Raw genomic sequence first — 24565 nt, 5'->3', positions numbered from 1 at the left:
TTGAAGGAGGGGGGGGAACAGACACCCCCTTTTGCATCCAAGTTTTTTTGGGGGGGTGGTGGTGTCATGTCAAACTGAATGGCTCATGCATTTTCTGCAGCTGAATTTGAGGCCTTCAAGCAGCAACCGGTGGTCCTTGATTATCCTTTGCTTAATAACAGTGGAAAAAAATATAAAGGAAAAAAAAACCCATCCACCCAAGCTTTAGTCATGTGGGTGTCTCGAATTAAGACTGGGTTTCTGATGTCAACTGCAGTTGTAAGATGAGGACTAGTTTAAGCGAACTCCAGCCAAGCCCTCTTCCCTTCCCCCCCCTCGCTAAGATGGCTGCATTTTTATTGAACTCTTAGATTAGGGGGGTGAGGAACAATGGCCCTTTGGTGACTGGTGGACTTCAACTCCCAGAATTCCTGAGTCAGCCGTGTTTCATGACTGGTGGACTCCAGCTCCCAGAATTCATGAGCTGACCATACTTCATGACTTGTGGACTTCAACTCCCAGAATTCCTGGGCCAGCCATGTTTCATGACTGGTGGACTCCAGCTCCCAGAATTCATGAGCTGACCATACTTTGTGACTTGTGGACTTCAACTCCCAGAATTCCTGGGCCAGCCATGTTTCATGACTGGTGGACTCCAGCTCCCAGAATTCATGAGCTGACCATACTTTGTGACTTGTGGACTTCAACTCCCAGAATTCCTGAGCCAGCCATGTTTCATCACTGGTGGACTCCAGCTCCCAGAATTCGTGAGCTGACCATACTTCGTGACTTGTGGACTTCAACTCCCAGAATTCCTGGGCCAGCCATGTTTCATGACTGGTGGACTCCAGCTCCCAGAATTCATGAGCCAGAATTCCTGAGCATGGCTGGCTCAGGAATTCTGGGAGTTGAAGTCCACCAGTCACGAAGGGGGCCACAGTTCCCCACCACTGCTCTAAGATGGTGGCCAGAAATCCCAGCCAATAAAATAAAATAAAAAGAACAAGCAGAGAGACCAGGATAGTCTTAGTGTGTCCCCCCCCCCCCGTTTTTTTTTCCAAAAAAATAATAATAATAGAAAATTGGGCTACCTGGCCTACTGGGGCCACAATGAGGCAGAAAACCAGTGGCCATGCCATCAGAACGATTCCTCCTTGCGTCCGATCGGAAGACACGGAAAGGAGGCACGTGATGAATGCAGCTTTTTTCATTTAATAGAAGACAGCTTCCATAAAAATAAAACGACACACGCGCGCGCGCGCACACCCCAGACGGAAATGACAAAACAATAAGCCAGAAAGGGGGAAATCCCACAAAAATCAAACTTGGTGCCATGGAAAGGAAGGGTAAACAGAGGGTTAATGCAGCCAGATTCTTCATCAACAGGGATTGTTTTATTTATTTATTCGGGGGGGGGGGGGAGAGAATGCATTAACCCTCCCTTTACAAAGAAGCGTTGTATGATTGTGTCTGTGAGTGTGTGTGTGTGTGCATGAGGGTGTGAGAGAGGATGTCATGGTCAATAGGAAGACCGGGGAGGGGGGCAGACAGAAAAGGTGCCTCTCCCCCCCTCAAATCCCGAAATTCAACGCAGCAAAAAAAAAAGTGCCATTTTTTTTCATGCTCCCTGATCAAGATTTCATTGCACTTAAGAAAAACAAACAAACACGGATTTTTTTAAAAAAATGAAGTCGAAAGTGTTTTTGTTTTAAAGTCCTGCACCGACTCCGTAAATTAGCTTCTCCCTCTCTTCACCTCCTCCCGTCCGTTTTGTAGGGGAAATGGGGGTGGGGGGAGGAAGAGGAGGAAAAACGGGTATTTTGAGGAGAGGAAACCGAGGAGAACGTTTTCTTTCCCGCGTCCTCGGACGAGTACCGTAAATAAATAATTTAAAAAATAACCATCGTGCCCGTTTCGCTTTGGATGGCGGGGAGGGAGGGAAGATGGCGATGAAAAAGTCTGCTTTTCCTCCTTGTTTTTCTTTCACGGGGAGCTTTGTTGGAGGGAGACTTTAAAGAGAAGAGTTTGGGGAAGTTTTTTTTCCCCCCCACAGATCTTTTTTTGGTCTCCGAGATTTAAGGATCTTCGGTCTCCGAAGAACGCCTTTGTTTCCCGTGGATGAGACGTCCAAGCACCAGTTGGCTCCCCCTCCTTGGGCCCACTCAAAAGCCACCACGTCAAAATGGCTGCTCGTCCCAGGGGAGCCCCGGCCGGTCTTTGGGTCTCCTCGGATGGGCAGGAATGCTCCGTTCGGAGAGACGAGCCGTTTTGAGACGGTATCCGCACCTCGGGGGTCTCCGGCTTCTCGTCGCCTCTGGTATAGCTTTCTCTTGCTCGGTTCCAACCGAGGGACGGTTGGGAGGGGAGCAGGGGTGAGTGCCCACCAGCCTCGAGGGTCTGCTCGAAGGGGAACGTATTGGGGGGGAGGCGGGGTTCTTCGAAAAGGCCTTCCCTGAGAAATTGTTCCAACCTCCCCCACAACACCATCAGCAGCAGAGGCGTCCAGGCGTGGCTCCTAGGGAGACCTGTGGACTTCATCTCCCAGAATTCCCCAGCCAGCAGAGCTGGCTGGGGAATTCTGGGAATTGAAGTCCACGGGGTCTTAAAATGGCCACAGTTGGATACCCCTGCTCTACAGTTCCTGCCGAGATTGTCAGAGCACCTCGGAACCAGGACGTCCGGCCAACGTCTTCTTCCCAGCGCAGGTGGGACGTTGGAGAGACCCAACTTCACCTGCTTTCCCCCTTCTAAAAGCCTCTCCCGCTTTTCGGGGCCAAACCTTAAGAAAAACCCCGGGGGGGAGAAAGATAGGAGCAATTCTGGAAGGGCCAGGTGAGATGTAGCTCAATTTTCAACCCATCTCCACCTGTTAAATGAAGAGTATATGGGGGTATATCGAGGGGAGGAAAAAAAGAATGGGGAGGGGCGCGAAACTACCCTGAACCCAGCGGCGTCCGTACAACGGCTCTCGCGTCAGTTTTGTCGAGCGGGATGAGCCCCCGCCCCCTCCCCGCTCACACGCAATACAGACCCCCCTGCAAGTCTTTTGACAGTCCATGGGAGAGTTTTCCTAAGCCGTTGTCCTCATGGGTGGAAAAGCCAACCCCTTAAAAGATGCAACCCCGATTCTTTTCACGATCAATCGAAGAAGTTGGCCTGGCTGGCGTTCACATTTACGGGGCAACGGAGGGAGAGGAATTGCTGCGACCCCCCCTCCCCAATTGCACCATGTGTCCTGGGCTGGAAGGCAAACTGCCCCACGTGGGGTGGGGGTGGGGGAACCCCGTGGAAAAACGGGAAGCCTTCTCCTCCTCCTTCTTTTCACGAACGGAAAGAACAAGGAAGCCCCTCGCTGGGGTCACTCTAACCGGAATGCCCGACTTCGAGGCAAGAGTCTTCCCGTGCCGCTTTAAATAAGACACCGAACCCAAAAAATAATAATAATAATAATAGAACAAACATGGAGACGCGGACGAAGGAAGGGAAGAGGGTATGAATGCACGCGTGTGTAGATAAAAGAGATGAGAGAGGGTTAAAAATAAATAGTCATCTGGGCTGAGAAACGGCAGCTCGAATCGTCCTGCTTAAGGTGAGAAAAGTGTGTCTGTCTCTGTGTGTGTGTGTGTGTGTGTGTTTTTCAGGCATGGGGGGGGGGCATGACAACACGACAAATCTGCCACCTTGACTCAGCGCTCAGTCACAAACTCTCTCCTCGGTCTGCGACACAACCGAGAGAGCCTGGAGGAGGAGCCAAAAAACAAAAACAAAACGCAGGACTTGGTTGAAATCCTTTTTTCCTTGGTTCGTTTAAAAGTTTAAAAGAAGACGGCAGAAGTCCGGAGACGTCCAAAATTCAACCTGACTTTGCGGGGAATCTTTCGAGAAAAAGAAAGAAAGAAAAAGGAACACGAGTGGGAGGGAGGAAAAAATAAAAAAATCATTGCAAGTGCCCTTGGCTAGTGTTCCGGAAAGGAGAAAAACCGAGGCCGTTCCATCTCAAGAGTTTTCGTCCTGGGTCTCAAGTACAAAAAGCTTTTTTCCTTTTCCTTTTTTCTTTCTCTGGATTCGAGGTCTCCCTTTGGCCGGTTTTCCTGGATCGGTCCTGCGAGACGGCGGTTCTCTTCTCGGAGGAAGACGTCGAGAATGTCAAAAAAAAGAAAAAAAAGGGAGGTGGGGGAGACAGGGGGAGAGGGAGAGGAGGGGGGTTGCATCTGGAAACAAAGCTCTTTGGGAAGGGAGAAGGCATTTGGTTGCCCCGGTATTTCAGTGTCCGCTTTGGGATCGCTCGGTGGAGGCAGGGAGTAAAGCTAGTGTTTCTCCAAAGCAACCGGATGCTCAGCGACTGCCCAGAACTGAAAGAGAAGAAGAGGAGGAGGAGGAGGAGGAAGAGGAAGAAGAAGAAGGAAGTTTAGAGTATTGATATTGTTAAGATCTTTGGTGCTGTCCGAGCTGGATGGTTTTCTCACAGACGTTTCATGACCGAACAAGTTAACGTCATCAGTGCTAGAGTGGAATGGGGTTGGGTGGAGGGGAGAGGAGGAGGAATAGGTTGCTGTTGTGGCCCAGCAGGAGCCGTTGGAGCTGCCACCAGACTCCGACAGCGAGGGGCCCTATGAGTCGGCTCTGGAGGACCCTGGACAGGGTTCCGACTCCGAGCAGGGCGCAGAGAGGCTGGTTGGCCACCAGGAGGCGCCTGAGCCTTGGACCAGTGGGGAGGAGACAAGGGAGAGTGAGCCGGACGCCAGCAGTGGGGAGGAGCCAAGGGAGTTGTTCCTGGATGCCCGGCACAGAAGAGCTAATAGGCGTCAGGAACAGTTGCGCAGTTACAGGAGGTAATTGCACTCAGCTGGTGGTCATTAGGCTCCTCTCCAGACTATAAAAGGACTGCTTGTGCAAACGGCCCTTTTGCAGAAGTCAACACAGGAACGAATGTTGGAGAACATTTTTGTGAGCTTGGCAGGCTGGATTGCTGCCAGGCCTTATCTGTGCTGGGTTGCTGCCAAGGACCTGTCTGTTAATTAAATGCCGTAACTTATCTTTGGCTCGGAGTGTGTCTTGGTGTGGGACGAGGGGCGTCAGAATAGGTTACTATTCGCCACAAAAAACACCTGCTCACTCCCTAGTGGTCCAGCTTGCAGGTCAGTCCCACACTGAGAGAATCAATGGGGAATCCAGCTAGGCAGACCCCTTAGTTAGTAGAAGGGCCCTCCTTCCATCCATGGGTCTCTGGGGAGAGAGAGGAAGTGACCTCACAGGAGTCATCCTGCCGTCACGAAACTTGTATCACTGGCGTCACTAAGTGACATCATCAGTCCTAGAAAGGAGGGGAGTTTATGGAGGAGGAAGAGGAAGAGGAGGGGGGCTGTGGGCTCCTAGATGTTTTCTAAGCTTGATTGTATGGTAGTTAACATCATCAGTGCTCGAAGGGAGTGGGGTTTGGGGAAAGGGGAAGGAGGAAAGAGGGAGGAAAGGAGGAGGGCAACAATTTTGGGGTCCTTGGTGCTCTGAGCTAAGGGGGGGGATTCTCATTTCATTATCCAACATGGTTAACATTTTGGCAGTTCGATCCCGACCGGCTCAAGGTTGGCTCGGCCTTACCTTCTTCTTCCGAGGTCAGTAAAACGAGGACCCAGATTGTTGGGGAGGGGGGGCAAGAGGCTCTGTAAACAGTTTAGAAAGGGCTGTAAAGCACTGTGAAGCGGTATATAAGTCTAAGTGCTACTGCTATATTTAAAAAAAAAAGATTAAACCCCACCTCCTTCTAGCCCTGATGATGTTACCTAGTTGGGTCGTGAAACGTCTGGGGGGAAAAAAAACAATCAACCAACCAACCACGAAAACCAAAGAAAACCAATTCACCTGGGGGCAGTTCTGTCTTTACTGCACACCCCAATTATCCTTTCTGGGGACTTGATTTTCGTTGGAAACCCCCTCCTTTGCCCGTGGCGAGGGGGGGTTGCCTCTTACCTAAAGTGTCACATTGGTTCCTGTCCCATCTCTAGGCTAGCTTCCAAGAGTAACTCCTCCAGCTCCTTCTCGTTTTTGGAACAGCTCAACTCTGAAAAAAAGACAAAAGGGACCACTGGAACCTCCTGGAGCCATCATCAGGCTGACCAAGAGATCAGGGCTTCCGCCAGCAACAAGCCCGGAAGCCCCCGAAGAGCGGATGCCAAGCCATCACTTTTGACATGACGGGAGGAGAAAAAGGATCCTATCGATGGGAAAGAGTCGTATTTGCTGAGGTAAGATCCACAAACTTTTTCTCTCTCTCTTTTAGCCACTGAGGTGGAATCGGAGCGACTGAACAGAGCTCCAGAATTTACTAGCCCGATGCCCTCCCTGACACCTATGCAGAGTTCACAGCAGACAATAAATCACTGCCCCCCTCAGAGAGAAAAATATATGCTGATGAAGGTAAAGGTTCCCCTCGCACATATGTGCTAGTCGTTGCCAACTCTAGGGGGCGGTGCTCATCTCCGTTTCAAAGCCGAAGAGCCGGCGCTGTCCGAAGACGTCTCCGTGGTCATGTGGCCGGTATGACTCAACACCGAAGGCGCACGGAACGCTGTTCCCTTCCCACCAAAAATGGTTCCTATTTTTTCTACTTGCATTTTTACCTGCTTTCAAACTGCTAGGTTGGCAGAAGCTGGGACAAGTAATGGGAGCTCACTCCGTTACGTGGTGCTAGGGTTTCGAACCGCCAAACTGCCAACCTTTCTGATCGACAAGCTCAGCGTCTTAACCACTGAGCCACCGTGTCTGTCTATCTGTCCAGCCATCCCACTATCTGCTGCTACCTAGCATCAAGCTCACACCCTCCTGAAAGAGAAGCGAGAGCTCCACCTTTAGGCCACTACACCACTCTAACATTCTCGAATTTTAATGCCACTTAAATCAGGGGTGTCTCAAACCCTGACGACTTTAAGACCTGTGGCCTTCAACTCCCAGAACGTCAAGCCTTGCCTTCACCCCAAAGGAGTTTGAGAGGGCCCCCTCCCCTCCCACGCTGCTCGACCCCAGGACAATAAATCAAATGCAGATGGCGGGCCCTCTTTGGCCTGGCCATTTCATTCTGCCGTTATACCAGGGGTCGGCAACTTTAAACACTCAAAGAGCCATTTGAATCCGCTTCCCACAAAAAAAGAAAACACTCGGAGCCACAAAACCCTTCCGGTGCCTGACGATTTCCTGAGGCACAAAACTAACATATGTAGTTTTAAAGATTGTTTTTCCTTCTGAAACCTTTCTTGGATTTATTCAAGGTTGGCCTACTGGGGGTCGAAAATCTCAATAAATCGCCTGCTGGCGGGTATCACACTTTGGCGGTTGTGACCCATATTTTGAGCGACAGAGAGCCGCAGCAGAGGGACGAAAGAGCCACATGCGGCTCCAGAGCCATGGGTTGCTGGCCCACTATGTTATACCAAGCTTTTCTGCTTTCTTACCATGTTCCACAGCGCAGCTGGTTCTTTTCCCATCGTATACTAAAGGGGGGTCTGGCAACACGCAAAGAAACTCCGTCTTTACCCCGTTAGGAAGCAGAGAAAGGTGGGCAGCGTCCTCACAGGACCCAGAGTTCATTTTGCCGGGGCCCGAATGGGAACTCGGCGTGGGGGGCGGGCTTTCCAAGCCGGCTGTGGGTCCAGCCACAGTTTCACCCGTCTCTGCTTTCGCGCCTTCAGTCTTTGTGGGCAGAGCGGGGGGCAGGGAGTCCGCCTGCCTCGACGGAGGTGCCGACAGAGCTGCGGGCCCTGCCTTCTGCTGGGCTGCCCTCGCCTCCACCTTCTCCGGCAAGCTCTCCACCCGCGTCACCACGAAGATTTTGTGGCCTCGGCCCGGACTGGAAACCGATATCCGCTTCTCATTTCCCGGAGAACTGACCCGCAGTGGTGTGCTGCTTTCGGTTCCTATTCGAAATTCACATTTGATTTCTTCCACAGCGTTCAAGGGGTGGCCCTTGTCTTCGGCGCGAAGGGGGTCCCGGGCCACTTCGGGAGAGCTCACCCCGAGGGGTCCTTCCGTGTGGTTGGGCTTGCCGTGTTGTCCCAGTGGAGAGAAAGTCTCTGTTTGCGATGTCGCCTCCTCCTTCTCCTCTTCCTCCTCTTCGGTGTCTGAATCAGAATCGCAGAGGGTGTGACCGTCAGCGGCCGTTCTCTGCTCCGCGGCTCCGTTCTCGCGGGGTATCAAGGCTTTGGCAACTTCGTCCACTTCCACCAAACTGGACACCATGTCCCCGTTCTGCCCGTCCTCTTCCGCCTGCTCCTCCTCCTCCTCTTCCTCCTCCAGAGGTTCCGTGATTGTGATCTCGGGCATGGAAGCCGACTGCTGGAGTTTCTGCTCCTTCTCTTCCTTCTCTTTGGCCAGGACGAAGTTCCGCTTGCAGCCGTTCTGGATCTCGGTCAGGAGGGCCTTCTGCGTCTCGAGGAAACTCTTCACCTGCGAAGAGGAAGGAGGCAGAACAAGGGGAATCAGCGCACTTAAGATGTTCAACTGGGGAGCTTCAAAGACAGGACCCTCCTTTCCTGCCTTTCAGTAAAATCTGCCTGACTTCAGATGTGATGCAGGTGGCAAACTCCACCCAAAGTCAGCTAGCTGGCTTTCGTGCCCAAGGCGGGACTAGAACTCCCTGTCTCCTGGTGATTGATCTATGGTCCCCCATCAGCGTAATTGCCTAAGACAGGACTAGAATTCCCTGTCTCCTGGTGAGTGGTCCATAGTCACCCAGCCAGCTTTTATACCTAAGACAGGACTAGAATTCCCTGTCTCCTGGTGAGTGGTCCATGGTCCCCACCAGCTTTCATGCCTAAGACAGGACTAGAATTCCCTGTCTCCTGGTGAGTGGTCCATAGTCACCTACCAGCTTTCATGCCTAAGACAGGACTAGAATTCCCTGTCTCCTGGTAAGTGGTCCATAGTCTCTCAGCAGCTTTCATGCCTAAGACAGGACTAGAATTCCCTGTCTCCTGGTGAGTGGTCCATAGTCCCCCACCAGCTTTCATGCCTAAGACAGGACTAGAATTCCCTGTCTCCTGGTGAGTGGTCCATAGTCTCTCAGCAGCTTTCATGCCTAAGACAGGACTAGAATTCCCTGTCTCCTGGTGATTGGTCCATGGTTCCCCACCAGCGTAATTGCCTAAGACAGGACTAGAATTCCCTGTCTCCTGGTGAGTGGTCCATAGTCCCCCACCAGCTTTCATGCCTAAGACAGGACTAGAATTCCCTGTCTCCTGGTGAGTGACCCATGGTTCCCCCACCAACTTTCATGCCTAAGACAGGACTAGAATTCCCTGTCTCCTGGTGAGTGGTCCATAGTCACCCAGCCAGCTTTCATGCCTAAGACAGGACTAGAATTCCCTGTCTCCTGCTGAGTGACCCATGGTTCCCCCACCAACTTTCATGCCTAAGACAGGACTAGAATTCCCTGTCTCCTGGTGAGTGGTCCATAGTCACCCAGCCAGCTTTCATGCCTAAGACAGGACTAGAATTCCCTGTCTCCTGCTGAGTGACCCATGGTTCCCCCACCAACTTTCATGCCTAAGACAGGACTAGAATTCCCTGTCTCCTGGTGAGTGGTCCATAGTCACCCAGCCAGCTTTCATGCCTAAGACAGGACTAGAATTCCCTGTCTCCTGGTAAGTGGTCCATAGTCCCTCAGCAGCTTTCATGCGTAAGACAGGACTAGAATTCCCTGTCTCCTGGTGAGTGGTCCATAGTCACGCAGCCAGCTTTCATGCGTAAGACTGTCTCCTGTTTTCTAGCCCGGTGCGTAAGAACTAGCTCAAACTTTAGGGAATTTGGGATAGCTGCTCCCTTAGAGAGGGCCCATATTGGGAGCCGGACTCCAACCCAGACTTACTGATTCTTTTTTGGGCTCCCGGTCGAGGTCCAGCCTGAGCAAAGAATGATTGACCTTCAGAGCCAAGGACAAGGCCATCAGCCCCCCCGTCTTGATCTCGTTTTCCCGCAGGTCCAGCCGAAGCAGGCGAGGGCTCTCCGCAATGAATTCCGCCACGGCCACAGCACCTGGGCACCAAAAGAGATGATCATGCGGACCACACAGCACACACACACATCCCTGGTTTGGGGGGGGGGGGCTTCCTCCCCCATCACATGGAGGGCTGCAAGGCCGGCTTACCTTCGCAGGTGAGTTTGGTCGAAGCCAAGCCCAACCGCAGCACCGAGCGGTTGCCGATGAGCCCGTTCTTCAGGTTGCGGACGCCTTCGTTGCCAATCGGGTTGTGTCCCAAATTCAGGGTCTCGAGACTTTGGGTGTGAGGCTGAAGGCGTAAAGCAGGGCAGAGGGTGGTTTATCATGGCTTCGGGTTCAAACGATGGGTACATTCCCCAGAAAGCAAAATCCTTGATCCGTAGATCTCTTGGGGAAGGTCTTTCAAGTCATCTGAATCATTGCTCCTTCCTTCCTCTCCTTCCTTCCCTCCCTCTCTTTTTTCCTCCCTCCCTCCACTTCTTTCCTTCCTTCTTTTCTGCTTTTTCCTTTCCCTCCCTCCCCTTCCTTTCTCTTTTCCTTTTCCTTCTTTCTTTTCCTTTTCCTTCCTTCCCCCCACCTCCTTCTTTTTCCCCCTCCTCCCTCCCCTTTTCTTCCGTCTTTTCTGATTTTTCCTTTCCCTCCCTCCTCCTCTTCTTGCTTCCTCTCCTTTTCCCTCCCACCTCCCCCTCTTTTTCCCTTCCTTCCTGCCCTTCTTTCCTTCCTTCTTTTCTGCTTTTTCCTTTCCCTCTCTCTTTCCTCTTTTCCTTTCTTCTTTTTCCTTTTCCCTTCCTTCCCTCCCACCTCCCTTTTCCCCCTCCTCCCTCCCTTCCTTCCTTCTTTTCTTGATTTTTGCTTTCCCCCCTCCCTCCCCTTCCTTCCTCTCCTTTTCCCTCCCACCTCCCCCTTTTTCCCTTCTTTCCTGCCCTTCTTTCCTTCCTTCTTTCTGCTTTTTCCTTTCCCACTCTCCCCTTCCTCTTTTCCTTCTTTTTCCTTTTCCTTCCTTCCCTCCCACCTCCCCTTTTTCCCCTCCTCCCTCTTTTCTTCCTTCTTTTCTGATTTTTCCTTTCCCTCCCTCCCCCTTCCTTCCTCTTTTCCTTCCTTCCTCTCCTTTTCCCTCCCACCTCCCCCTTTTTCCCTTCTTTCCTGCCCTTCTTTCCTTCCTTTCCATTTTTCCTTTCCCTCCTTCCTTCTTCCTCCCTCCCTTCCTTCCTCTTTTCCTTTTCCTTCCTTCCTCTCCTTTTTCCTTTTCCATCCCGCCTCCCCCTCTTTTTCCCTTCCTTCCTGCCCTTCTTTCCTTCATTTCCCTCCTTTCCTCTTTCTCCTTCCCTCCCCTTGATTAAAAAAAAAAAAAAAAGAAACCCAGCCCTTTGTCGGGTTCTCCGTAGCCTCCCGCTTTCTGATCAAAGACTTTGTCCCGAGATACGGCAAGCGGTTTGGACTCACCAGTGTCATCCCCATGTAGGCCATGCCGGTGTGAGTCAACTGGTTATTCCACAGCACGAGGGTGACCAGGCCTTTCCGCTGCTCCTTCAGCCCTTCACAGATATAGGCCAATCCTGGGAAGCGGAAGAGAACGGTTAACAAAAAGGGAAGTTTTCTTCTTTTGTTTTTAAAAGAAAAAACACATGGTAACACAGAAGTTTCGCATGTTCTGTATTTCGCTTAAGGGAATAAATACGCCCGTTTGTTCTTTCTGGAAACTTTGGATTAACTTCCTCTTGGGGGTTTCAGCTGTCCTGAGATTTCGGCATCTGCTTTCAATCATTTTATTTAGGTCCCGGGTAGGATTGTTTGAAAAGAGGAAACGCTGGAGGAAACGCTGAAAAATGAGCTTCTCGGATTAAGAGGGTTTTTTTACTTAGCTTTTTATTAGTTCCCCGAAGTAATGACACACTTTTAAGATCCGGCAAAAAAAAAAAAAAAATCTTACGGTATTTAAAAAAACGATTATCAATTGACAGCCTTATTCTCCCAAATCTGAAGAATTTGTCTCCTTGGAAGCTGGACGGATTCAAAAGTAGATTGTTTTATGAATTGACTGCAATAAAAGGTATTTTATTCCTTTCCTTGCTTCCTTCCTCCCTCCCTCCCTCCCTGTCTCCCTTTCCTTCCTCCCTCTCTTTTTCTTCCTTTCTTTCCACTCTCCCTCCCTTTCTGTCCTTACTTCCTCCCTCCCTTCTTCCGTCTCACTTTCCTTACACCCTCTTTTTTTTCCTTCCTTCATTTTCACCCTCCTTCCCTCCCTCCCTTTCTTTCCTTCCTTCCTCCCTCCTTCTTTGCTCCCTCTTTTTCTTCCTTCCTTTCCACCCTCCCTCCCTTTCTGTCCTTACTTCCTCCCTCCCTTCTTCCATCTCACTTTCCCTACACCCTCTTTTTCTGTCTTCCTTCCTTTTCACCCTCCTTCCCTCCCTCCCTTTCTTTCCTTCCTCCCTCCCTCCCTTTCCTTACTGCCTCTCTTTTTCTTCCTTCCTTTCCACCCTCCCTCCCTTTCTGTCCTTACTTCCTCCCTCCCTCCTTCCCTGTCTCCCTTTCTTTATGCCCTCTTTTTCTTCCTTCCTCCTTTTCACCCTCCTTCCCTCCCTCCCTCCCTCCCTTTCCTTCCTTCCTCCCTCCCTTTCCTTACACCCTCTCTTTTTCTTCCTTCCTTCCTTCCTTCCTTCCTTCCTTCCTTCCTTCCTTCCTTTCCCTCCCTCTTCCTCTCCCCTTCCCTGGGGATGTTTGAGGCGGGAGCTCCCCTACCTGAGTCCAGGACATGGTTGTTCCTGAGGTCCAGGATCTGGATGTAGCAGTTGAACTTCAAGAGATTGCCCAGCTGAGCCGAGTCTTGCAGGCTGTTGAGTTTATTATCAGCCAGGTAAAGTTCCCGCAGGTTCATGTTCATTTTCAGAGCCGTCGCTAAGGACAGAGAAATAAACCAGTGAGCAAGTAAGAATATCTGGGCAGGAGAACAAAAGTTCCACTCCCCCGTGGCTGTGTCAGTACTGGCAGCACGCCGCAACGATGCAAAAAAAACACAACAACATGAGAGCTGGCTGCAATGACATCAGGGTGTAAGTCGGGGGCGGGCCTCAAAAATTCCAGCAACGGGTTCTCTCCCCGCTTGCTGGGTGGGCGTGGCCTAGTCGGAATCCTGCACCACGGCGGGATTTCCGCCTTCTCCATGCTCCGGAGGCTTTCTTCGAGTCTCCGGGAGGGCGAAAACTGCCTTCCCCATACTCTGGAGGCCCGTTTTCCCCCTTCCCCGAGATTCCGCAAAGGCCCTGCACTTACCTGGCATCCACAACGGGCTGCGTGGAGACTCCTGGGAGGGGCAGGGTGGGGGGGGAGCGGGGCGAGGCAAGGGTGGGATTTGGAGGTTCTCTGAACATGCCATAATGTTAGCTACGGGTTCCCCCGAATCTAACTAACTAATCTCACCCCTGAAAGTCTCATCCCAACGTTCAAGTGGAGAGATTGTTTTATCGTGGCACAAGCTGTACGTCATTCTCTGCCCCAGGGACACCCCGCATCCAGGCTGCATTAAGAGGCCTTCCTTTCCGGCTTCTTTTTACCTAACGCTCTTTTAAGCAGAGGGGGGGGGGGGGAAAGCCCCGTGGATTAAGCTGGAGGCCTATTGAAGGTTTTGTTTTGCAAGGTGATCAAAGGATGAGTCGTGTGAAGGGTTAATACCACTTTATAATGCCTTGGTAAGGCCACACTTGGAATACGGCATCCAGTTTTGGTCACACAATGTAAAAAAAGATGTGGAGACTCTAGAAAGGATGCAGAGAAGAGCAACAAAGAGAATGAGGGGACTGGAGGCTAAAACATATGAAGGACGGTTGCAGGAACTGGGTATGTTTCTAGTTTAATGAGAAGAAGGACCAGGGGAGACATGATAGCAGTCTTCCAATATCTCAGGGGTTGCCACAAAGAAGAGGGAGCCAAGCTATTCATCAAAGCTCCAAAAGGTAAGACAAGAAATGATGGATGGAAACTTAGTTCCAGCAACCTGGAACTAAGGAGGAATTTCCTGATAGATAGAATCAGTGAAATGGCTTGCCATCAAAGGGTGTGAATGCTCCATCACTGAAGGTTTTTTTTAAAGAAGAGACTGGACAGCCATTTGTCTGAAACGGTAAAAGTTTCCCTGCTTGAGTAGGGGGTTGGACTAGAAGACCTCCAAGGTCCCTTCCAACTCTTGTTATTCTTCAGCCAATTGTGGCTAAGCGCAGCACGCAGCCCCAATGGGTGGTATTGGCTTGGAGGGAGGCCCTTCTGCATTCGGAAACTTAGGGGAGAAAGTTTTAAATGCTGTTTTCTCTGAGGTGGCCTAAGTCCTCTGCTTGGGATACTGTACAACCTGGTGTAGTGTGTCCTCTTTGACCGGGGGGATAGCAATAGCAATAGCCTTATATACCGCTTCATAGGCCTTTCAGGCCTCTCTAAGCGGTTTACAGAGATTCAGCATATTGCCCCCAACAATCTGGGTCCTCATTTTACCCACCTCAGAAGGATGGAAGGCTGAGTCAACCCTGAGCCGGTGAGATTTGAACCGCTGACCTGCTGATCTAGCAGTAGCCTGCAGTGCTGCATTTAACCACTGCGCCACCTTGGCTCTCTGGATTGGATAGTAAACCTCCAAGGTCCCTTCCAGAGCCGAGGTGGCGCAGTGGTTAGGGTGCAGTACTGCAGGCCACTTCAGCTGACTGTTATCTGCAGTTCAGCAGTTCAAATCTCACCGGCTCAGGGTTGACTCAGCCTTCCATCCTTCCGAGGTGGGTAAAATGAGGACCCAGATTGTGGGGGCGATATGCTGACTCTGTAAACCGCTTAGAGAGGGCTGAAAGCCCTATGAAGCGCTATATAAGTCTAACTGCTATTGCTATTCCAGCTCTATTCTAATTGACTGATTGATTGATATAATCTAGGGGTCTCCTGCTTGAACTGGGGATTGGACTAGAAGATCTCCAAGGTCCCTTCCAGCTCTATTCCGATTGACTGATTGATTGATATAATCTAGGGGTCTCCTGCTTGAACTGGGGACTGGACTAGAAGACCTCCAAGGTCCCTTCCAGCTCTATTCCGATTGACTGATTGATTGATATAATCTAGGGGTCTCCTGCTTGAACTGGGGACTGGACTAGAAGATCTCCAAGGTCCCGTCCAGCTCTATTCCGATTGACTGATTGATTGATATAATCTAGGGGTCTCCTGCTTGAACTGGAGACTGGACTAGAAGATCTCCAAGGTCCCTTCCAGCTCTATTCTGATTGACTGATTGATTGATATAATCTAGGGGTCTCCTGCTTGAGCTGGGGACTGGGACTAGAAGACCTCCAAGGTCCCGTCCAGCTCTATTCCGATTGACTGATTGATTGATATAATCTAGGGGTCTCCTGCTTGAACTGGGGACTGGACTAGAAGACCTCCAAGGTCCCTTCCAGCTCTATTCCGATTGACTGATTGATTGATATAATCTAGGGGTCTCCTGCTTGAACTGGGGACTGGACTAGAAGATCTCCAAGGTCCCGTCCAGCTCTATTCCGATTGACTGATTGATTGATATAATCTAGGGGTCTCCTGCTTGAACTGGAGACTGGACTAGAAGATCTCCAAGGTCCCTTCCAGCTCTATTCTGATTGACTGATTGATTGATATAATCTAGGGGTCTCCTGCTTGAGCTGGGGACTGGACTAGAAGACCTCCAAGGTCCCGTCCAGCTCTATTCCGATTGACTGATTGATTGATATAATCTAGGGGTCTCCTGCTTGAACTGGGGACTGGACTAGAAGATCTCCAAGGTCCCGTCCAGCTCTATTCCGATTGACTGATTGATTGATATAATCTAGGGGTCTCCTGCTTGAACTGGGGACTGGACTAGAAGATCTCCAAGGTCCCGTCCAGCTCTATTCCGATTGACTGATTGATTGATATAATCTAGGGGTCTCCTGCTTGAACTGGAGACTGGACTAGAAGATCTCCAAGGTCCCTTCCAGCTCTATTCTGATTGACTGATTGATTGATATAATCTAGGGGTCTCCTGCTTGAGCTGGGGACTGGACTAGAAGACCTCCAAGGTCCCTTCCAGTTCTATTCTGATTGACTGATTGATTGATATAATCTAGGGGTCTCCTGCTTGAGCTGGGGACTGGACTAGAAGATCTCCAAGGTCCCTTCCAGCTTCAATTCTGATGGATGGATGGATGGATGGATGGATTGATATGATCTAGCAGGCCTCCTGCTTGATCAGTGGCTTGTACTAGAAGATATTAATTGTTTGCCTGCCAGGAAGTCCCTCCTTAATTAAAGGTTGCTTCTCTCCTTCATTAGTTTCCATCTGTTGCTTCTCGTCCTGCCTTGTCCTCGGCTTTGAAACAGAGATGAGCACCACCACCCCCTAGAGTTGGGAACGACTAGCACATACATGCGAGGGGAACCTTTACCTTTTTAGAGAAGTAGAAAAGTACATTATTCCTAGTTGAGCCATATAGTTTTCTTCCTCCTCCTCCTCCTCCTCCTCCTCCTCCTCCCCCCTTAAGATGAGCTTTGGAATGGAAAAACAACCGAGTCAACTAATGCTGGCTATCGCTGCCTCGAGCAAAGGGGATCCGCTTTCAAACTTCATGTATTATTGCTACAGGTTTGCATGTTAAAAGTCCTCCGGGCTGGTTCCAATACATTATTAAAGCTGCAGGATCATCTTTATTTGCCAGAAGGTCCATTGTCTCCCCTAAACCCTAGAACAGTGTTTCTCAACCTTGGCAACTTGAAGATGTCTGGACTTCAACTCCCAGAATTCCCCAGCCAGCATTCGCTGGCTGGGGAATTCTGGGAGTTGAAGTCCAGACATCTTCAAGTTGCCAAGGTTGAGAAACACTGTCCTAGAAGCAATAGCAGTAGACTTATATACCGCTTCATAGGGCTTTCAGCCCTCTCTAAGCGGTTTACAGAGAGTCAGCATATTGCCCCCAACAATCTGGGTCCTCATTTTACCCACCTCGGAAGGATGGAAGGCTGAGTCAACCCTGAGCCGGTGAGATTTGAACCGCTGAACTGCTGATCTAGCAGTAGCCTGCAGTGCTGCATTTAACCACTGCGCCACCTCGGCTCTAAGCAGCCTTAGAAGATAAAAAATATGACATGGATTCAGCCGAAGGAGGCCCCCACTTACCCGGGGTGGGGTGGGCGGTAAATCAAGATAACAATGAAGTGATAGAGAATGTGGGGAAGAGGTGAGGGGGAAACCTTTTCAATTGGCTTGTCTGGTCTTTTGCAATACCGCCTGACATTGAAAGGAAAATATTTGTAGCTGAGGGTGCTACAGGAGAGAAGGAGTATGTGGAATGGAAGAGGAGGGAGGAAGAAGAGGAGGAGGACTGTTGGGCCCTCGGTGCTCTCTGAGCTGGGTGGGTTTCTGGCAGATGTTTCATGGCCCAAGTAGGGAACATCATCAGTGCTAGAAGGGGAGGAGGAGGAGGAGGAGAAAGAGGAGGAGGAAGAGGAGGTGGAGGACTGTTGGATCGTCGATGCTTTCTGAGCTTGGTGATTTTCTTGCAGACAGTTTCATGGCCCAACTAGGGAATATCATCAGTGCTAGAAGGGGGTGGAGGTGGAGGGGAGGAAGGGGAGAAGGAGGAATACTGTTGGGTCCTTGGTGCTCTCTGAGCTGGGTGGGTTTCTGGCAGATGTTACATGGCCCAAGTAGGAACATCATCAGTGCTAGAAGGGGAGGAGGAGGAAGAGGAGCAGGAGGAGGAGGAAGAGGAACAGGAGGAGGAGGAAGAGGAACAGGAAGAGGAAGACTGTTGGATTGTGGATGCTTTCTGAGCTGGGTGATTTTCTTGCAGACGTTTCATGGCCCAACTAGGGAACATCATCAGTGCTAGAAGGGGGTGGGGGTGGAGGGAAGGGGAGGAGAAGACTGTTGTGTCCTTGGTGCTCTCTGAGCTGGGTGGGTTTCTTTCAGATGTTACATGGCCCAAGTAGGGAACATCATCAGTGCTAGAAGGGGAGGAGGAGGAAGAGGAGCAGGAGGAGGAGGAAGAGGAACAGGAGGAGGAGGAAGAGGAGCAGGAGGAGGAAGACTGTTGGATTGTGGATGCTTTCTGAACTGGGTGATTTTCTTGCAGACATTTCATGGCCCAACTAGGGAACATCATCAGTGCTAGAAAGCGGTGGGGGTTCGGCCCTTTGGAATGAACTCCCCGCGGAGATTCGGACCCTCACCTCTCTCCAGGCCTTCCGGAAAGCCGTCAAAACCTGGCTGTGCCGGCAGGCCTGGGTTGATGAGTTCCCCTCCTCTCTTGACTTGTATGGTTGTATGACTCTTGTGTATTTTAATTACGTGTATTGTGCTTGTATCCCTTTTCCCCTTTTGAGATGTTCGCCGCCCTGAGTCCCTCCCGGAGAAGGGCGGCATACAAATAAACTAAATCTTAATCTTAATCTTAGAGGGGAGGAAGGGGAGGAGGAGGAAGACTGTTGGGTCCTTGGTGCTTTCTGAGCGTGGTGATTTACTCGCAGGCGTTTCACGACCCAACTAGGTAACATAATCAACGGTACATTTTTCTGCGTTTACAGAGAGCAAACCCTACTTCCTTCTGGCGCCGATGATGTTGACCAGGTTTGGGTCGTGAAATGCCTGCAAGAAAACCACCAAGCTCCGAGGGCACAAAGGACCCCTCAGGCCTGACATTTTCACCCGGCAACAATGCCCTCCGTGCCTAAAAGGTTAATTCACTCGCAGAGAAGCATGGCGGTCTCGTCGCAGGGAATTGGGAAGATCTGCGAGGCAGGGCGGGGGCTGGGGATGCAAAACGTTAATGAAAAGAACAGCTCCAGCTATTATTCACCCAGTAACATGAGGGGGCGGCCGGACAGGCTGGCATTCTCCAGGTGCAGGACGACCAGGCTGTTGCTGATGCGCAAGGCGCGGGCCACAAACGGAGCCGAGTGGTCCAGGAGGGGTGTGTTGCGGGCATCCACGTACTGGAGGCAGTTTGTCTGAGGGAGAAGGAAAACAGCAAAGTGTCAAGGCCAAAAGCCTAGATCCACGGGAAGCTCCAGCTAAACTGATCTATTGTTGTTCTTTCCTGTGCACAGGGATCTTCTCAACTCAACTCTGCTTGGAGTTAGATTGTCAGGCCTACAGCCATCTTTTCTTTCCGGTCTTTGCCCTGCCACATTTTCTATTATTCTGCTATGCCTTTTCTATGGTGGGAAAAAATGGGAGGGAGGGATTGTACGGAGTTAGATGCTATGAAGCCATAACAACATTCTTTCTAGAAAGCCAAGGTCATCCTTTGTCTCGGCACCTCGGCACCTGACCGGAACTGGATGGGTGGAAACTGCCAGCGTGGCAGTGGGAGATTGGACCTTGTGGGCAGGATCTTGAACTTTTAACTGGGTGGGGAAAACCGGGAAGCTTTCACAGATTCGGGTTTCCCCAGATGTGCCAACGTGGCTCTCTTCATCAATTGGATCTTTGAGCAATACTTTGCCTTGGACTCTTGATTTACTTTTGGGTGCCATTTGGAACCCTGACATTGATATGGGTCAACAGAAATCAAGGACTTCGGTTCGTTTGTGACTACATTGGGATTCTAGGCTGGTGCCTCTTTTAACTCCGCCCTCAGCTCTGCCACTCCTCCTCCTACACAAAATCCAATACAGATACAAGATACAACTTTAGGATTTGCCTCCCATTCAGGAGAAAAGGCATTAATGGCATTTCCATTGCAGGCAGTCCTTGACTTACAACAGTTCATTTAGTGACCGTTCGAAGTTACAACAGAGCCGAAAAAAAGTGACTTTTCAACTGTTTTCACAGGGACAATCCTTGCAGCATCCCCATGATCAAAATTCAGAGGCTTGGCAATTGATTCATATTTATGACGGTTGCCATGTCCCCTTTTGTGATCGTCTGACAAGCAAAGTCAATGGAGGGGGGGAGGGAAGCCAGATTTACTTAACGACGGTGTTACTAACTTTACCACTGCAACGATCCACTTAAGAACTGTAGCAAGGAAGGTCACAAAATAGGGCAAAACTCACTTAACAAATGTTTCACGTAGCCAAGAGAAATTTGGGGCTGAACTGTGGTTGGACGTCAAGGACTGACTGCGTTTCCATTCAACCTCGATTGCCCTCCCTCAAGGCTGCTCACAACTGCAAGGTTTCCAAAAGCCCAAACTTAGGAGAACGCAGGTACCAACCTTCCTCATCATGTGGGCAGCTGCCTGCCAACCCCGGGTGCCGATGTGTTTGTTAAAGGAGATGTTGAGGTGTGTGGCAGACTCATAGTACTCAATCATGTCAAACAGTGCTGAGGCACCCTAGAAGGAGAAGGAGAAGGAGAGGAGGAGGAGGAGGAGAAGAAGAAGAAGAAGAAGAAGAAGAAGAAGAAGAAAAAGGGGGGTGGGGGGAAACAGTGACAACATGAGCAGAGTGTAGCATCTCAAACAACCATTTTGCCTGCAAGCAACCCAGCTGTGGGGGCTGCAGAATCAGCCAATTAATTCATTTACCATATTTTGGGGATTGTAAGACGCACCTGACTATAAGACACAACTAAATTTAGAAGAGGAAAACAACAACAAAAAAAGGTTTTTGGTCTCGGCACAATGCATTTTCAGCCCTTTTTTCAGTTCTTTTTTCTACCCATTTTCGAGGCTTTGTTTTTGGCCTGTTTCTGAGGCTTTTGGGGCCCATTTTGAGGCTTTTTTGACCCATTTTTGGAGCTCTTTTTGGCTGTTTTTGAGGGTTTTTTCCAAAAGAAACCTGGCCTGAAAAAAGCCTCAAAAACAGCCTGGAAAAAGTCTCAAAAATGGGCTAAAAAGACCCCCCAAAACAGGCCAGAAAAAGGCCTGAAAACAGGACACGCAGAGGCCAAAAATGGCTGGTGGGTGGGCGGGACTTCGGCAATATTCGGTCTATAAGATGTACAGACATTTTCACCGCCTTTGGGGTCACAAAAAGCTGCGTCTTATAGTCTGAAAAAATACGGCAATTCATTTCCATTCACGAAGACCTTACTTCCTGCAAAAGCTTTCCCTGCAGTTTAAAGCAAGATGCATCTTTCCGGACATTATTTTCTCTCTCCCCCCAACTTTTTTTTCCCATTCCCCCCCCTCTTTGAAGATGTTTCGTTTCTCATGCAAGAACCGAAGAAGCTTCTTGGATGAGAAGCGAAACGTCTCCAAAAGAAACAAAAAAATCAAGAAAGACCAGTTGCCTCTTGAAAAAAGCACCTCTGCACAGAAATGGACAGATTTAACACTCGTCATTAAGGATAAAGAAGAAACTGAACATTTATTGACGCGGGAGGTATTTTACCCAATAGTTGGACAATAGAAACAGAAAGGAGGGGAGATAAAAAAGGAGGAAATGTTAATGTGGAATTTGATGGTGAAGATGTTACGTGCTATTGTAATTGTATTGATATATAATTATATTTTTAATAGTATTGTGATGAATATTACCACAAATATGCGGACTGTGACTGTTTAAAATCCAGATCTTAAAACTGTTTGGTGGAAATAGAAAATTTGTAAAACTTGAAAAAATAAAGTAAAAACACATTTGGGACGACCGTGACCTTGGGTGACGGAGCATCTCCACAGGTATCGGTCAATTCAAATTGGATATGAATTTGTAATGGCCAAAAGCAACAGGCACTTTCTCGACAGCTAGCCTAACTAGGTTTAATAAGGCTTCCTTGGAGTCGACGCAAGGCTGCGGTCCTCAAGACAAAAAACCCGCACCTTTTTAATTCCGGAGACGGTCAGTTTGGAATGGGGAAGGGGGGGGGAAAAGGTACAGAATTCAGCTCCCCAAGGAGAGAAGAGAAGGAATATTAAAATAAATAAATACATTCTTTGTAGGTTACGTACATCTTCATCCAGGCTGGTTTGCTCCAAATCCACAATTTTAAATTGGAGGCGCTTAAAAATCTCTTCCAGGGCTTCACAAGCCTTGTAGTCTAATTTTTCACCTGTACAAGGGAAACAAAGAGCGAGTGAGGGTTTATAGCAATAGCAATTAGACTTATATACCGCTTCATAGGGCTTTCAGCCCTCTCTAAGCGGTTTACAGAGTCAGCATATCGCCCCCCCAGTCTGGGTCCTCATTTTACCCACCTCGGAAGGATGGAAGGCTGAGTCAACCTTGAGCCGGTGAGATTTGAACCGCCGAACTGCAGCTTAGCAGTCAGCTGAAGTGGCTGCAGTATTGCACTTTAATCACTGCACCACCTAGGCTCTTACGTGCTATTAAAATGGGAGGGAGGGGATTATGACAAGCCAGTCAGAAAGAATTAATGGGGGGGGGGGGGGAGAGAGAAATTTAAGACAATCCTGGGAGCCAATGCACCAAACTTCTCCCTGCTCTAGAAAATTCGGATAAGCTGCCCGAGGTAAGACTGCCTCAAGATAGCAGTAGCGCTTAAGACTTATATACCGCTTCACAGTGCTTTAAAGCCCTCTCTAAGCGGTTTTAGAGTCAGCCTTGGAAGAAGGCTGAGTCAACCTTGAGATGGTCAGGATCGAACTCCTGGCAGTGGGCAAAGTTTAGCCTGCAATACTGCTTTCTAACCACTGCGCACCATGGAAGGGAGGGAAGGATGAAGGAAGGAAGGAAGGAAGGAAGGAGAGAGAGAGAGAAGGGGAAAAGGAAGAGCAATAGCACTTAGACTTATATACTACTTCAAAGTGCTTTGCAGCCCTCTCTAAGAGGTTTACAGAGTCAGCACGGTTTTGTCGAGCGCAGATTTGTCAGTGAACCGTTATTTCTGCTATGCAGCAAGAGAACCAACATGCCTGGTTCTTCTTCCTCTCGGCTGTCGAGTGTTACCCATTCATTTTCCATTTGGATGACCTCGGCACCCTCCCACACCTGCAGCCCTGACAGTTTATGGCTCTGCCCTCAGTCCAGTCTCTCTTTCTCTTTTTTTTCTCTTTCTCTCTTTCCCTCTTCTGTTTCTTTCTTCTCTCTTTCCCTCTCTTCTGTTTCTTTCTTCCCTCTCTTCTGTTTTTCTTTTCTTTCTCTCTCTTTCCCTCTCTTCTGTTTCTTTCTTCTCTCTCTTGTTTCTCTTTCTTCTCTCTCCTTTGTTTCCCTCTTCCCTTTCTTTTCTCTCTTCTGTTTCTTTCTGCTCTCTCTTTCTCTCTTCTGTTTCTCTCTTTTCTCTCTTTCTCTCTTCTGTTTCTCTCTTCTCTCTTTTCTCTCTTCTGTTTCTTTCTGCCCTTTCTTTCTTTCTTTTTTTCCGTCTTTCTCTCTCTTCTGTTTCTCTTTCTTCTCTCTCTCTCTCTCCTACTCTGTCTACTATCTGTTTCTCACTTTCTTCTCTCTCTTCTATCTCTCTTCTCTCCCTCCCTCCCTCTCTCTCTGAACAGGCCTTTCATTTTGAAAATGAAGCTTCTATTTAGCCCCACTGCACATTAAAAAAAAACCTGTCTTCCAGTTAAATAACCCATCGTGGCAGTGTAAACACAATGTTTGCCCACTGCTTTAGAAGGGGCTGCTTAGTTATGAAACAGAAAACCAGGAGAGGGAGCGAGAGGGCCGGGGGGGGGGGGGAGAGGAGGCTCATTGCAGGTAAATCCAAACAGAATTGTATGTAATTCTTGTGGAAAAGAGGATGCAGGTTTCCATCAGCAACCTGTCCATCTGGTTATATTATTTGGTGTGTTATGTGCTCCCCCAATGAAAAAAAAAAACCCCACCCCTTTGATTTAACTTTGTAAATCTACAAGTGGATAAGAAAGGGGAACACAAAAGAGAAGAGTTGACGGCAAGCTGCTACAAAACCTGAGCCGGTTTTAGAACGTCAGATGTCACACGCCTGCCAGCCAGCCAGGCAAAAGGCAATGACTAATTTGCACCTGGCAAAATGGCCCCAGGATCTGTGACACCCATTTTACAGGACGGAAGGGGCTGTTTCCAAACGCAAATAATTGGAACCAATTCCCCAACAAGAAGAGAGATGGCCACCTTTTAAGGCACGTTGGCAAATCAACCAAAGGCTTGGAGACCTACCTTTCAGATCCAGGCAATCTATCCTAGGGGTTAGATCTTTGAATTCCTGCAACAGAATAGCGGGAAATGATTATTTGTGGCCGGAAACCACATCAAGGATCAGAGCTTTTACATACAAATACCATATTTCCCCGAGGATCAGACGCACCTTTTTCCCTCAAAAAAGAAGGTGAAAATCTGTGTGCGTCTTATACACTGAATGGAGCGTTTTTGGCCTCCCAAAACCCCCGCTCCCTTCACCAAAACGGCCGTGCAGAGGTTTGGGAGGCTTGCAAAATGCTCCTGAGGGCTGGGGAGGACAGTTTTGCTTGTTTTTGCCACCACCAACACCCGACCCCCCAGGAACACTTTAAAAGCGTCCCAAAACTCTGCATGCCCCCTCTTTTTGTGTGTGTGTGCGCGCAAAAAACGAGGCGTGCAGAGGGTTTGGGAGGCCTGCAGAGTGCAAAGACCTTTTTTAAAAAAAAAAAAAAATTTACCTCTTCAAAATCTTGGATGTGTCTTATACTCAGGTGCGTCTTACAGTCCGAAAAATACGGTATGTAAAAATGATAAAGATAAATAAGAACAACAACTAGGTGAATG

General features: G+C 49.4%; 1 protein-coding gene across 2 annotated transcripts in view; it reads right to left on the bottom strand.

Moving 5' to 3' along the window:
• Positions 1-1171: 1171 nt before the first annotated feature.
• PPP1R37 (protein phosphatase 1 regulatory subunit 37) overlaps positions 1172-24565 on the bottom strand; it is a 46020-nt gene continuing 22626 nt past the window's right edge. For both annotated transcript variants that reach the window (XM_087727873.1, XM_087727872.1), the window contains 11 exons: positions 23981-24026; positions 21841-21941; positions 20164-20283; positions 18802-18952; positions 12707-12862; positions 11411-11523; positions 10115-10256; positions 9836-10002; positions 7425-8415; positions 5947-6037; positions 1172-4331 (listed from right to left, as the gene is read on the bottom strand). In XM_087727873.1, coding sequence (XP_087583999.1) covers positions 5955-6037; positions 7425-8415; positions 9836-10002; positions 10115-10256; positions 11411-11523; positions 12707-12862; positions 18802-18952; positions 20164-20283; positions 21841-21941; positions 23981-24026 — 2070 coding nt within the window. In that variant the 3' untranslated portion in view covers positions 1172-4331; positions 5947-5954. The remainder of the gene's footprint in view (positions 4332-5946; positions 6038-7424; positions 8416-9835; positions 10003-10114; positions 10257-11410; positions 11524-12706; positions 12863-18801; positions 18953-20163; positions 20284-21840; positions 21942-23980; positions 24027-24565) is intronic.

This window comes from Thamnophis sirtalis, unplaced genomic scaffold (genome assembly GCF_051295495.1).
Source record: "Thamnophis sirtalis isolate CommonGarterSnake01/CBP01778 unplaced genomic scaffold, rThaSir2_p1.2 scaffold_13, whole genome shotgun sequence".
Lineage (NCBI taxonomy): Eukaryota > Metazoa > Chordata > Lepidosauria > Squamata > Natricidae > Thamnophis > Thamnophis sirtalis.
This window is presented reverse-complemented; position numbering and strand designations above follow the sequence as displayed.